The sequence below is a fragment of the Ailuropoda melanoleuca genome, chromosome 2, assembly GCF_002007445.2.
Source record: "Ailuropoda melanoleuca isolate Jingjing chromosome 2, ASM200744v2, whole genome shotgun sequence".
In the NCBI taxonomy this organism is placed as follows: Eukaryota; Metazoa; Chordata; class Mammalia; order Carnivora; family Ursidae; genus Ailuropoda; species Ailuropoda melanoleuca.
Genome location: NC_048219.1, coordinates 21,309,446 through 21,324,154, shown reverse-complemented (window position 1 = coordinate 21,324,154; position 14,709 = coordinate 21,309,446). Strand labels below are relative to the sequence as shown.

At 39.9% G+C, this 14,709-nt stretch overlaps 1 protein-coding gene across 1 annotated transcript in view; it reads left to right on the top strand.

Moving 5' to 3' along the window:
- ZSWIM5 (zinc finger SWIM-type containing 5) overlaps positions 1–14,709 on the top strand; it is a 198,608-nt gene that overhangs the window by 154,936 nt on the left and 28,963 nt on the right. The window contains exons 6-7 of the mRNA XM_034654840.1: positions 5,727–5,906; positions 12,677–12,853. Coding sequence (XP_034510731.1) covers positions 5,727–5,906; positions 12,677–12,853 — 357 coding nt within the window. The remainder of the gene's footprint in view (positions 1–5,726; positions 5,907–12,676; positions 12,854–14,709) is intronic.

The window sequence follows — 14,709 nt, the reverse complement described above, 5'->3', positions numbered from 1 at the left end:
TTAGAGGGGAAAAACGGAGAGCTTTTCACTTAAGGTCAGAACCACGACAGAGATGTCTACTCTCACCACTGCCGTTCAACATAGTACTGGAAGTCCTAGCCTCTGCAATCAGACAACAAAAAAGAAAGAAAAGGCATGCAGATCAGTAAGGAGGAAGTCAGACTTTCACTATTTGCAGACGACATGATACTCTATGTAGAAACCCCCAAAGACTCCTCCAAAAAATTGCTAGAACTGATATAGGAATTCAGCAAAGTTGCAGGATATAAAATCAATGTACAGAAACCTGTTGCATTTCTGTACACACATAATAAAGCAGCAGAAGGAGAAATGAAGGAATCGATCCCATTTACAGTTGCACCAAAACCCATAAGATACCCAGGAATAAACCTAATCAAAGAGGTAAAAGATCTATACTCTGAAAACTATAGAACACTTATGAAAGCAGTTGGAGAAGACACAAAGAAATGGAAAAACATTCCATGCTCATGGATTGTAATAACAAACATTGTTAAAATGTCTGTACTGTCCAAAGCAATCAACATAGTCAATGCATTCGCTATGAAAATACCACCAGCATTTTTCACAAAGCTAAAGCAAATAATTCTAAAATTTGTATGGAACCAGAAAAGACCCAAATACCCAAAGTAGTGTTGAAAAAGAGAACCAAAGCCGGAGGCATCAGAATTCCAGACTTCAAGCTGTATTACAAAGCTGTAATCATCAAGACAGTAGGCTGCTGGCACAAAAACAGACACATAGATCAATGGAACAGAACAAGAGAACCCAGAAATGGACCCTCAACTCTATGGTCAGCTGATTCTTGACAAAGCAGGAAAGAATATCCAATGGGAAAAAAAAGTCTCTTCAACAAATGGTGTTGGGAAAACTAGATAGCAAGATGCAGAAGAATGAAACTGGACCACCTTCTTACGCCATACACAAAAATAAGTTCAAAGTGGATGAAAGACCTAAACGTGAGACAGGAAACCATCAAAATCCTAGAGGAGAACACAGGCAGCAGCCTCTTTGACCTCGACTACAGCAACTTCTTACTAGGCACATCTCCAGAGGCAAGGGAAACAAAAGCAAAAGTGAACTATTGGGACTTCATCAAGCTAAGAAGCTTCTGCACAGTGAAGCAAGCCATCAACAAAACTAAAAAGCAACTGACAGAATAGGAAAAGATATTCACAAATGACATATCAGATAAAAGGCTGGTATCCAAAATCTAGAAAGAACTTATCAAAAACTCAAGACCTAAAAAATAAATAATTCAGTTAAGAAATGGGCAAAGACATGAACAGACATTTCTCCAAAGAAGACATACAAATGGCTAACAGACACATGAAAAGATGCTCAACATCACTCATCATCAGGGAAATACAAATCAACACTACAATGAGATGCCCCCTCACACCTGTCAGAATGGCTAAAATTAACATCACAGGAAACAACAGATATTGGTGAGGATGCAGAGAAAAGGGACTGTTGGTGGGAATGCAAGGTGATGCAGCCACTCTGGAAAATAGTATGGAGGTGCCTCAAAAAGTTAAAGATAGAACTACACTAGGACCAGCAATTGCACTACTAGGTATTTATCCAAAGGATACAAACATACTGATTTGAAGGGGCACATGTACCCCAGTGTTTATAGAAGCACTATCTGGAAAGAACCCAGATGTCCATCAGCAGATAAATGGATAAAGAAGATGTGGTATATAATATATACAATGGAATAATACTCAGCCATCAAAAAGAATGAAATCTTGCCATTTGCGACGACGTGAATAGAGCTAGAGTGTGTTATGCTAAGTGAAATAAGTCAGTCAGAGAAAGACAAATACCTGATGATTTTACTCATATGTGGAATTTAAGAAACAAAACAGATGAACATAGGGGAAGGGAGAGAAAAATAAGATAAAAACTGAGATGGAAGTAAACCATAAGAGGCTCTTAACTGTAGAAAACAAACTGAGGGTTACTGAAGGAGAGATGGGTGGAGGGTATGGGCTAAATGGATGATGGGCATTAAGGAGGGCACATGTTGTGATGAGCACTGGATGTTCTTCGTAAGTGATGAATATATAAATTTCTACTCCTGAAACAAAAAAGAAAGAAAAGAAAGAAAAAAGAAGGAAAGAAATTAATTTAAAAAATCTAATCTGCTTGGGCACCTGGCTGGCTCAGTCAGTAGAGCTTGTGACTTTTGGTCTCAGGGTTGTATGTTTGCACCTCACATAACGTGTATAGATTACTAAAAATAAATAAATACATAAATAAACTTAAAAAATCTAATTTGCTTAACACTCAGTAGGCCTTCTCAAATGGGAAACTTACATCTTTTAATTTGGGATATTTTCTTGAACTTTTTTTTTTCATTTCCTCACCTTTATTTTCTTTTTGTCTGGAACAACTTCTGTTATTTGGATATTAGCTTCTAGGTTTCTATGCAACAGGCTTAGAGGACAAACAGTCTAGATCAGGGATAAGAAAATAGAGGGTTTCAAAGGGATGTCTCTAAGAAGATAGTAAAATTCCTAGATTATTTCATGTGACTGAACATACTAAATGGAGATTGATTCTCTAATTTTATTATTTTTTTCTCTCATTGTTTTCCTGTGTTTTTGTCTTTTGTCTTCCAGGTTTCCTCAGTTTTATCTTTCAACCATCTTTATTAATTTTTAAAAAGATTTTATTTATTTATTTAAGACACAGTGTGAGGGATAGAGAGAACATGGGCGGGGGGAAGGGACAGAGGGAGAGGGAGAAGCAGACTCCCCACTGATCAGAGGGCCTGATGTAGGGCTAGATCCCAGGACCCTGGGATCACAGACTGAGCTGAAGGCAAACACTTAACCAGCTGAGCTACCCAGGTGCCCCATCAATCATCGGATTAATTTTTAATCAATTTTTATCATCATATTTTTAATTTCCAAGAGCCCATTTTTGTTGTTTCATTCTGCACTATTTTCGTAGATGCAGTATCTTCTCGCTTTGAGAATATCGATTGCAAAGGTTTTTTTTCTTTTTCTGTCATCTCTGCCTTTTTTTTTATTTCCTCCAAATTTTTCTTTCTGTTTGCTTTGTTCTCTGTCCTTTATGTAAGATGTTTTCCTCGTATATCTAATGTTTCTTAGTTGTCCATTCCTATTTCAGAGTAACACTTAAGAGCTAAAAGGAAGCGGTGTGTGTGTGTGTGTGTGTGTGTGTGTGTGTGTGTGACCTTGTTAATTAGTCAGTTTAACTGAGGATCTGGCTGGGCTTTTTCAGTGGAGAGCCACAACTACATTATCTGCCATGATTTTCCCCCTTGGGCTGATTTCCAGAGATGAATCCTCCAGTCTCTTGTCTCTGAGTTATAAACCTGTCACAGTCTTCTTAGAACCAAGTGGGGAAAGAGGGTTGGGTTAGGGGGTATCCATTTGTTCAATATGTATATCTTCCCTAATCCCTCAGTTTTTATTAGTATGGACACCCCACTGTTGGCTGTGCATTATATTTCCAATCCAGAGCCTGTCTGAATCAACCTTCCCAGTGAGTAAAGCTCTGGTCTTCTTCCAGTAGAGGGAAGGAGCAGGCACTCCGCTACCCTGAATAGAGGAGGAACTCTGCAAGCCTGAGACCTTTGACCTTTGACAAACATCTAACCAATTTTACTAATTTCAGCCCCACCTTCAGCAGGGTTCTGCAGCATGAATCAGTTTTGCTTCTGGGCTTTCCTAACTGCTGGTAGAGGTTTCAACTTTGTTCTGCTAAGTCAGCTATCACTCATCCACACGCTTTCCAGATTCTAAAATTTTGTGGCTGTTCTCTTTTATCTCTCCCATTCTCTGTGTCTGTGTGAGTTTATGCCTATTTTTATCCTTTTATTTTTATTTTAGTGAGGTTTCAGAAGGAAGTAGTGATTAGCTATCTTTAAAGAGAATTAACTCATGTTTATTCTTCAAATTCAAATGTTGTTTCCTTTCTATAACTTCTCCTGACCCCACATGCAGAATTCATTGCTCCATTATGTATAGTCTCATAGGATTTTATGTATGTCTGTGATAGCATTTGCCATTCTTTATTTTAATTATTACTTGGGTGAATCCTAACTATAATTCTCCTGAGAGTCATCATAATATAATGTTATTTTATTACATAGTTTTATAGTTTATATTTCTGGTAGATTTTTAAAACTGAGCCAATAGGAATGAATTTTCACCATCTTCAGGCAGTATCTGAAATTGAGGCTAAAAATTGGCCTTTAAGACATTCCTATTTGAGTTTAAGGGGCCTTGAAATAGTGTTTCTAAGTACCTCTGTCCAAAGATGTAGCATCATCCCAAAGGATTTTTAATTTAAGAAACTCTGCAGCCAGGCTTATTGCTGATTTGAGGTTGAGAAGATATCTAGCTCAGCCACATAGCCAGCCTTGAAAAGAAGAGGCAGCTTTGCTTTAAAAGAAGGGTGAGATGGTAAGAGAAACAGCCATTGGTTATATGGAATATGTGATACTCTGCTACACTGACAGAGAAGATCCAAGAATGTGATCGTTTTAAGGCATCATGGTTGATCAGCAGCATCAAAGTCCAGGCTGAAATAAACTATTTTTCTTGGAAAAAGGAAATACTAAAATTCTGTTATGTGCCAAGTAATATGCTGAGCCTTTTACAAATGTTATTTCATTTAATTCTCACAATATCCCTACAAAGTAGTCATTTTTATGCTGTCAGTTTTACAGTTGCGGGATTTAAAGTTCGAAAACTCCAAGGTCAACTAATCAAAAATTGATACCTTTTCTGAGCACCTCCCTTCTGACCCCTGTCCTTCTGCTAAGTGCCCTTCCTATATGCTGCTATTGTACCCTGAACGTATCTTGTTTTTTAAGATTTTATTTATTTATTTTAGAGTGAGAGAGAGAGAGAGAGCACAAGCCAGGGGAGAGAGGCGGAGGGAGAAGCAGACTCCCCACTGAGCAGGGAGCCCAACACGGGATTCAATCCTGGGACCCCGGGATCATGACCTGAGCCAAACGCAGATACTTAACCAACTGAGCCACCCAGGCACCCTACCATGAACATATCTTTAACTTAACACTCATCTTGGGGCACCTGGGTGGCTCAGTCAGTTAAGTGTCTGCCTTTGGCTCAGGTCACTGTCCCAGGGTCCTGGGATCGAGCCCCATGTTGGACTCCCTGCTCAGCCAGGTGTCTCCTTCTCCCTCTCCCTCTGCCACTCCCCCTACTGTGTTCTCTCACTTTCTCTTTCTCATTCTCTCTATGTCAAATAAGTAATAAATAAAATCTTTAAAAAAAAACACTCATCTTATTCAAAGGACATTATGTTTATGTATCTATCTCCCCCATTAGACAGCTCCTCAAGGGTTGGAACAATGTCTTATTCTCCAGTAGGAGAATAGGTCTTCAACATAGAAAGCTCTCAATGAATAATATGTTCGACTACAAATCTGAGCTCAGAATTCAAGCCCAAATCTGTTTCATTCATCATTACAGGCACACATCCAGATATCCAAATAATCACTGCATTAAGGAAGTTTTGGGGAGGAAAAATAAGCCATTTCTGAAAACTTTAGCAGATTTGGTATTTTATATTGAGAAAAGCTGATGTTTGGGGAACTTTTCCTACCAACCAAAAATGAAAGAAAAGAGTAGCCCGAAAAATCAAAGCTGACACATACATCAGAGGAAAGATACCAAGAATGTTGATTGCTTTATTTCCAGGGGCCTTATGGGTGTGCATCATTTTAAATCCACATTGCAAACTGGAGGAAAAGTCCTGTTGGCTACAGCAGCTGCAGAAGTGGAGTGACCTGGATGTCTGTCCCCTGGAGGATGGGAACTATGGGCATGAGCTGCCCAACATCACCAATGCACTTCCCCAGAATGCCAGTCACAGCCCAGGTGAGCCATATAGCCTTCTAGGTTCTTTGTGCCTGGAACTCCAAAAGGCAGAAGGGTGAAGCTCTAGAACAAAGGTGGCCAGACAGTTGGCTATCAGTATTGTCATCCTCAATAAGAAAAGCCTGTCCTTTTGTTTATCTTGAATTGCCATGCCTTAAATAAGGATAAGCTTTATCTTTGACACTGGGGATTCTGTGTCTTTTTCCATATCTAGAGTGTCCTTACAGTGCCCACCATAAATTCCTGGAGCCTTCTGCATGAATCCTCTTTACCTTTCAATTTCTTCATGACTAATGGATCTTGGCCTCAGTTGGGTTGGTTTTAGCTTAGAAGGCCTACCTCAAGGGAAGGATGGAAGGCCTGCAAAAAACAGCATTTATTTATTTATTTACTTATTTGTTTTTAAAAACAGCTTTTAAAAATGCCTTGACAATTGCTTTTCTTACTTTTCTCTGTTTTCCTCAAATTTTTTATACTTTGGATTTTATATATTTATATACTTTGGATTATATATATTTTATATATTTTGGATTAACTTCCCAAATTACGGCAAGGACTCTTGTCCCATTTTAAGACAAATCTAGTACAGTGATACTGTACCCTCTGCCTTTTGAGCCCTTGGCCTGCAGATATCACGGAGCATCAGCGTTCACGTCAGTTTTAATTCATCTAACTCAAGCTGTTTGCTGTTGGCAACTGACTGCTCTTTATCCCATTGGGAACCTGTATTGGTAGGAGGTTTTTTTCAGACATTGATTTTACAGGTGGTCCCTTCTATTTGAAGTGATAAATCTGGTATTTTTAAGCTCAAGGAGAAAATCATTTAAATTATTGTTTTGGCCAGGTCTTCATCTACTGTACCATAACTGATTATTAGTATATTTAAAGCAACTAAGGTAACAGGAGTTTGAAAAGGTTACAGTTTTGCCACTTCTTTAAGCTGCCCGTTACTGGCACTCATCTAACCGCCACAGCACACCATCCCTTTAGTACTGGTTTTGGATTGATGTAGAGTCAAGTGCATGTAAAGACATGTCTCCAGTCTGGCAGTTTCTTCCTTATCATGGTGGTTACTTGTTGTTACTGGTTCTCATTTGAGGATGTTGCTTCTCCTGCAGTCCTCTCAAGTTGTGGCTGATTTAGCTCCCACATCTCTATACCTAACGGAGCAATAGGCATCCCACTTGTTCTTCATTGCCATTTCTATATCATTGTCCTTTCCTCCTTACTAAAATACTGCCTGCTACCTTTCTGGTTTTGGTCATTTGTAGACCTCTGGGTCAGTGCCCCTCATTCCTTGAAGATTTTTGGCTGTTGGCTCAGTAACACTGCTTTCTGTCACTGCTTCTATCATAATTCTTGACAATTTCAGAAGCCACACAGATGATCCTTCCGATATCCTAGCCTCTCAGTTCTTTGACTTCCTCTCTTTAATAGTCTCATCTTCCACGTAATTGACCCATACAATCCCAAGATCATACCCTAAACCTTGTCATTGCCAATAACTATACCTTCTTCCTAATCTCAGTTTCAGGCAGCTCTAAATACCATCATCAGTCTTGCTAACTTATTTTCTCTAGTATCCTGATTCCAATAATTGTTTGACCTACTGGGACTTTGGATCCTACCACTTTTTCAAGCTCCTGGTAGCCTCATTTTCCTCATCTTCATTAGATTCCTTGGTGAATCATTATAATCACTCCCTCACATGCACACTCAACCTCCTCTTTCCCTTTACGTCATGCAGATAGCAAAACACTAACCTTAGTAGTTCAGTCTCGCTCTCTAATTCCTCAGTGCTCATGCCCACACAGCTGGACATGGTGAAAAGAAACACAAGCATGGTNCGCAGATAGCAAAACACTAACCTTAGTAGTTAGTCTCGCTCTCTAATTCCTCAGTGCTCATGCCCACACAGCTGGACATGGTGAAAAGAAACACAAGCATGGTAACTGGTCTTACTTTATGACCACTGATTTCACATGGGTCCATAGTATTGTCCAGACATCCACCACATTTCCCTAATCCTTAAATGCCTTCTTTCCCTCTTCTAAATTACTATTTCATATGTCTTCCTGAAAACTTCTATTTCCTCCCCTTCCTCACTTCCAGCTGATAACCTTGCTTCCTACTCACTGAGAATATAGAAGCCATCACAAGAGAATTTCCAAGACACTCTCACTACATCTGCCTCTGTCTGTGCCCATCCAGTCTTCCTCTTCCCCTGTTTTTATTTTTTCTTCTAAGCCCAAGCCCACTACCTGTTCTCAAGATCTTATTCCTTTTCTCTTATCCAGGACACTACTCCAGGAATTATCTTCTCTCTCTCCTGCTTCACAAATTTTTGTGAGTTATTCCTGAGTATACAAGTACATTGCTTTCTCTCTCAACACAAAACAAAACAAACACACTCATGTTGTTCCCATATGCCTCTCTGGCTACCACCCTGTTTCCCTGAGGTAGTAGAAATAAGTGTAGAATTAAGAAAAGTAATTTAAAAGTATATTACATATTTGTCATCTCTACTTCAACTCATATTCTCTGTTGAACTCACTCTGGTCAAATTTCATCCCTCCACTATTGAAACTGCTCTTGTATGGGTCACTGATGCCAAACATGGCCAAATCCAGTGACTGATTCTCAGTCATAATCTTTTTTTTTTAAGATTTTATTTATTTATTTGACAGAGAGGGACAGCCAGCAAGAGGGAACACAAGCAGGGGGAGTGGGAGAGGAAGAAGAAGGCTCCCAGCATATGAGCCTGATGTGGGGCTCGATCCCAGGACCCCGGGATCACGCCCTGAGCCAAAGGCAGACGCTTAACGACTGAGCCACCCAGGCACCCCTCTCAGTCATAATCTTAGTTGACCTATCAGTAGTATTTGTTACAATTGTTTACTTTCTCCTTGAAACACTTTTCATGTTATTTCCAAGACATTATTGGTTCTGCTCTTACTTCATTGGTTCCTCCTTCTCAGCCTCCTTTACTGTCTCCTCCCTACTTCCTAATCTAAAATGTTAAGAGTGCCTAGGGCTCAGTCATCAAACCACTTCCCTCTGTATACATACTCCCTTGGTAATTGCGTTGTTTTGATAATCATCTGTATACTAACTATTCCCAAATTTATATCACCTTGACCAGATTTTAACTTCCAACTCCAGACTTGTATGCTCAACTGCCTTTTCAAGATCTCCACTTAGATTTCTTATCTATCAAGCCCCACCTAAACCTGCTTCTCTTGTAGTCTTCCCTACCTCCGTGTATGGCAAGTTTGTTTTAAAAACCATGGAGTCATTCTTGATTCTTTTTCTCTCTCACTTAAGATCTAAACCATGAGCAAATCCTATTGGCTTTACCTTCAGAATGCATCCAGGATTCATGTATTTTCTCTTTTTTTTCTAATTTTTATATAAATTCTACTTAGCTAACATACAGTACAATATCGGTTTCATGAATAGAATTCAGGGGCGCCAGGTGGCTCAGTCGTTAAGCATCTGCCTTCGGCTCAGGGCGTGATCCCAGGGTCCTGANGGTGGCTCAGTCGTTAAGCATCTGCCTTCGGCTCAGGGCGTGATCCCAGGGTCCTGAGATCAAGCCCTGCATCGGGCTCCCTGCTCTGCTGGGAGCCTGCTTCTTCCTCTCCCACTCCCCCTGCTTGTGTTCCCTCTCTTGCTGGCTGTCTCTCTCTTTGTCAAATAAATATATAAAATATTTTTTTAAAAAAGGAGNTCTCCCACTCCCCCTGCTTGTGTTCCCTCTCTTGCTGGCTGTCTCTCTCTTTGTCAAATAAATAAATAAAATATTTTTTTAAAAAAGGAGAATTCAGGGGCTCCTGGGTGGCACAGCGGTTAAGTGTCTGCCTTCGGCTCAGGGCGTGATCCCGGCGTTATGGGATCGAACCCCATGTCAGGCTCCTCCGCTATGAGCCTGCTTCTTCCTCTCCCACTCCCCCTGCTCGTTTTCCCTCTCTCGCTGTCTGTCTCTATCTCTGTCAAATAAATAAATAAAATCTTTAATAAAAAATAAAAATAAATAAAAAATAAAAAAGGAGAATTCAGTGATTTATCACTTACATACAACACCCAGTGCTCATCCCAACAAGTGCCCTCCTTAATACCATCACCCTTCTAGCCCATCCTCCACCCCCTCCCTCCATCACCCCTCAGTTTGTTCTCTGTCTTTAAGAGTCTCTTTTAGTTTGTTTCCCTCTCTCTTTTTACCTTTTTCCCCTGCCTCCCATATGTTCATCTGTTTTGCTTCTTAAATTCCACATATGAGTAAAATCATATGGTATTTGTTTTTCTCTGACTGACTTATTTCACTTAGCATAATACCCTCTAGGTCCATCCACATCATTGCCAATGGCAAGATTTCACTCTTTTTGATGGCTGAGTAATATTCCATTGTATATATATAGAGCACATCTTCTTTATCCATTCATCAGTTGATGGACATTTGGGCTCTCTCCATAGTTTGGCTATTGTTGATAGTGCTGCTATATATAAACATCAGGGTGCATTTACCCCTTCGTATCTGTATTTTTGTATCCTTTGAGAAAATACCTACTAGTGCAATTGCTGGGTCATAAGGTAGTTCTATTTTTAACTTTTTGAGGAACCTCCAGACTGCTCTCCAGAGTGGCTACAGCAGTTTGCATTCCCACCAACAGTGCAAGAGGATTCCCCTTTCTCTGATCCTTGCCAACATCTGTTGTTTCTTATGTTATTACTTTTAGCCATTTTGACAAGTGTGAGATGGTATCTCACTGTGGTTTTGATTTGTAGTTCCCTGATGATGAGTGATGTTGAGCATTTTTGCAGGTGTCTGTTAGCCATCTGGATGTCTTCTTTGGAAAAGTGTCACTTCATGTCTTCTGTCCATCAGAATCCATATATTCTTACTACCTCTACTGCTTATTACTCTGGCCAACTTGCCATCGTTTTTCACAAATTATTGCAGTGACCTCCTAACTGCCCCTCCTGCTCTGCCCTTCCACCTCATGGTCTCTTCTCAATACTGCTGCCAGTTATCCTTTTAAAAAGCGGGTCACATCATATACTTCAACAGCTCAAAGCCCTCCAGTGGCTTCTCATCTTTCACTCATGACCTGTGAGGTCCTCAATGGCCTGGCTTCCTAGTATCTCTCTGACCTCATCTCCTATGATTTTTCTGCTTGCTCATTCCATTCTAAGTACACTGGCCTCCTCACTACCCTCAAACACTCCAAATATGTACCCACCTCAGGATTTTAGCATTTGCTATTCCTTTTGCCTGGAATGCTCTTCCCTTAGTTATCTCTAAGGCTTGAAGTCTCTGTTCAAATGTTACCTTATTAGACACCATTCTATATAAAACAGTAACTCCCACCCAACACCAGGTTGCCTTCCTCCCTAATTTTGCTTTAGTCTTTTCTATAGCACTCATGACCATCTGATATATCTGGTATACTATATATTTATTCAACTATCTCTGCCCATTTAAATGTAAGGTTCCATGAAGGCAGGGACTTTATATATCCTCAGCACCTAGAACAAGTACCTGCCATGTGTAGGCACTCATTATTTGCAGACTAGATGAATATTGGGAGCCATATCCCCACTGTGGGCTGAGCAGACCCTAGGTAGAGTCTCAGTTCAGCAAGAGAGGGGTTTAGACTACAGCCAGTAGGAGGGTACATTGTGCTTCTTTTGAGGGACAACATGAGGGAGAAGACATTTCAGTAGATACTGTCATGCTATTCTAATTTAATCCTCTAAGCCCATACTCTATGGAATATATCAAATTCTGAAAAGATTAACATATTCTAAGGACTTTTGCTCGATGAATGAATATGTTCATTTCTTTCATGTTCATTCTGAATCCTCTGGCTTTCCCTCCCATTTTTTTTTTGCACAGGCTCAGTGGATGTACACCTCATTTGGACATCTCTACAAACATCTGTATAGTACTTTAGTCCTTGATCCCAAAATAGTTCCAATTGCCCTTAATCTGGCAGAGTCAATTAAATAATCCTTTGGTTTTGTTTTTTTCAATTTCCTTAAATGTAATTTCCATGAATCCTTCTATCTCTACAGTTTATGATAATGTATCTTTCATTTGGTCTTCCTCCACACCACCCTTAAGAATTGAGCCTACTTTGTCTAAACTGTTTTGGTTTCCTTGCAGACCTTTTCCTGAAGAGAGATGGCATAGTAAGAGTCCATGTTAATTTAATTAGTCTTTTGTCAGCAGCAGTTTTTCATATTAGAGAATAAGACTGTAAGCCTATAGATATCAGTGTGATAAAGGGACCAGAATACACAGGGCTTCTGCTCTTTTTCAGCTTTTAATATCAATTACATGAAGTCCTTAGTCTGATAAGGGGCATGCTGTAAATGAGACAGGTTATGGATTGGCCAGGGAAATTACCTATCTGCCTCTCTCTTTCTCTGACTTCTGTAGAAGCAGTTGGTATCCTCATAATTGAGCAGCTGAGCATCACTGTCCCTCTTCTCTTTCATGTGGCTCTCAGTCCTAGGAGAAATTGGTCTTCTGTAGAAGTAGAAAGGCAGCCATAGGTCTCTGTAGAAAGGTTCTTCCCGTAGAGGGCATGGACACATTAAGGGCTCTCCAATAAAGAGGCAGCACAACAAGCACCCAGACAGATGGCAGAGTGGCTGCTGTCACTAAGCACATACTGTTCTTCTCATCCTCCCACTCTGATGAAGACATAAGAGTTAGAGCTTCAGATTACCTGTCATTGAACTGCTGCATGTCTTTCTTTTCCCAGACTCCTTATCCAGACCAAGACGAACAGTGTTCACTAGAGCCATCGAGGGCCGTGAATTACATTGGCAGGACAGCCACTTACAGCGAATAATAAGCAGCGATATATATACCGCTCCTGCCTGCCAGCAGGAAAGTGAGAGACTACTGTTTAATTCCCAAGGCCAGCCACTGTGGCTTGGTAAGTGTACCTCTCCTCTACTCTAAGAATTTCAGAGCCCAGTCTTACCTTGTGCCAGGCCAGAACTGCATAGGTGCTGGCAACACAACTACAATTTGGACAGATCTTTTGGGGCCTTAACTAGAGACTCAGGGTAGTTATATGAAGCCTCAGCCATTTGCATGTGTACTTAGCTGCGGTATAATGACCTCAAACAGAGGAATTTGTATTGTTTCCTGAGTTTTAGGAGGGGAAAGGAGTTAATAATTCTCAAAAAGTACTAATAAAACCGTTAAACATCAGTTCATAGGCTCTTCGTCAACAGTTGCTAGGCAACAGTATAATCTACTCTGAAATTAATATATTTTGCTAAAAAGGCACTAACTTTGAAACTTAAATTACCCTATGCTAGTAGCTAGGACACCATCTGCATTTGTCACCAAGCTGTCTTCCTTTCCTCCTCTCCAGCTTCCCTTCCTTCCTTCATCATAAAGGAAGAGAGCTGTTCCATTGTGGGTTTAAACCTTCCTCTGGTTGGCTTTCAATCTCTTCTTGACTTTATCACAGGATGCCCATTCTAAAACACACTTTTTAAAAATACTCATTTTCTGAGTCTTACAACAATGACAAACATTTTTATATCTTCTTGCAATTCCCCACCTCCATTCTTCACCCCATTTCTTTGTCTTTCTCAAGATCTTGATGAATATGCAGGGGCACCTGGGTAGCTCAGTTGGTTAAGTGTCTGCCTTCGGCTCAAGTCATGATTCCAGGGTCCTGGGATCGAGCCCCACATCAGGCTCCCTGCTCAGTGGGGAGACTGCTTCTCCCTCTCCTGCTCTCCCTTCTTGTGCTCTTGCGCTCTCTCTCTCTCTGTCAAATAAATAAATAAAATCTTAAAAAAAAAAAAAAAGGTCTTGCAGAGAATATGCATATATCCCTATCTCTCTCTTAAAAGCCTTGGCCAAACTCACTGCGGGCCACTACCTGAAGTCTCCTGTAGTCATCTTTCCACTTCTATGATCTAGCAATAGACAATATAAGTCTAACAAGTGTGTGAAAATATATACATCTTGTCAGAAAACAAAGGTGAAAATCAAAACAACACTGAATCACCATTTTTTGATTGTCAAATGGTCAGAGATTTTTAATGTGAAGATAATTAGATTATGGTATGGGAAAGGTTACATGGAAATAGTTATTCTCATTTACTACCGTTAGTAATGTAAATACTTCTAGCCTATCTGAAGGGTATTTCAATAATACTTATCAAAAACTGTTAAAAATACATTCATACCCATTGATCCAGGAATTCTACATCTAGGAATTTATCCTGAGCTATAATTAACTGAGAATATGTGTAAAGCTAGGGGGTTTATTAGAGCATGGATGTAAATAACGTACAGATGAGAAAAACTGGAAATAATCTAAATGTCCAACAATAGGGGATTGGTTGACTCAATGGATAATATACATATGTTCAGAAGAATGATATATGATCATTTTTAATGTTATAGAAGTATATTTAATGATACAGAAAAATTTTATTATGTTACTCAGAGGAAAAACCCAGTTACAAACAATAGTTATAATATTATCCCATGGTGGCACCTGGGTGGTTCAGTTGGTTAAGCGTCTGACTCTCGATTTTGGCTCAGGTCATGATCTCAAGGTCATAAGATGGAGCCCCGTGTTGGGCTCCATGCTCAGAGGGTAGTCTGATTCTCTCCCTCTCTCTCTCTGCCTCTCCTTCTGCTCGCCCCTCATGTTCTCTCTCTGTAAAAAAAATAAATTTTTAAAAAATAATAATCGGGATAGCATTGAAAGTGTAGATTGCTCTGGGTAGCATGGACATTTTAACTATGTTAATTCTTCCA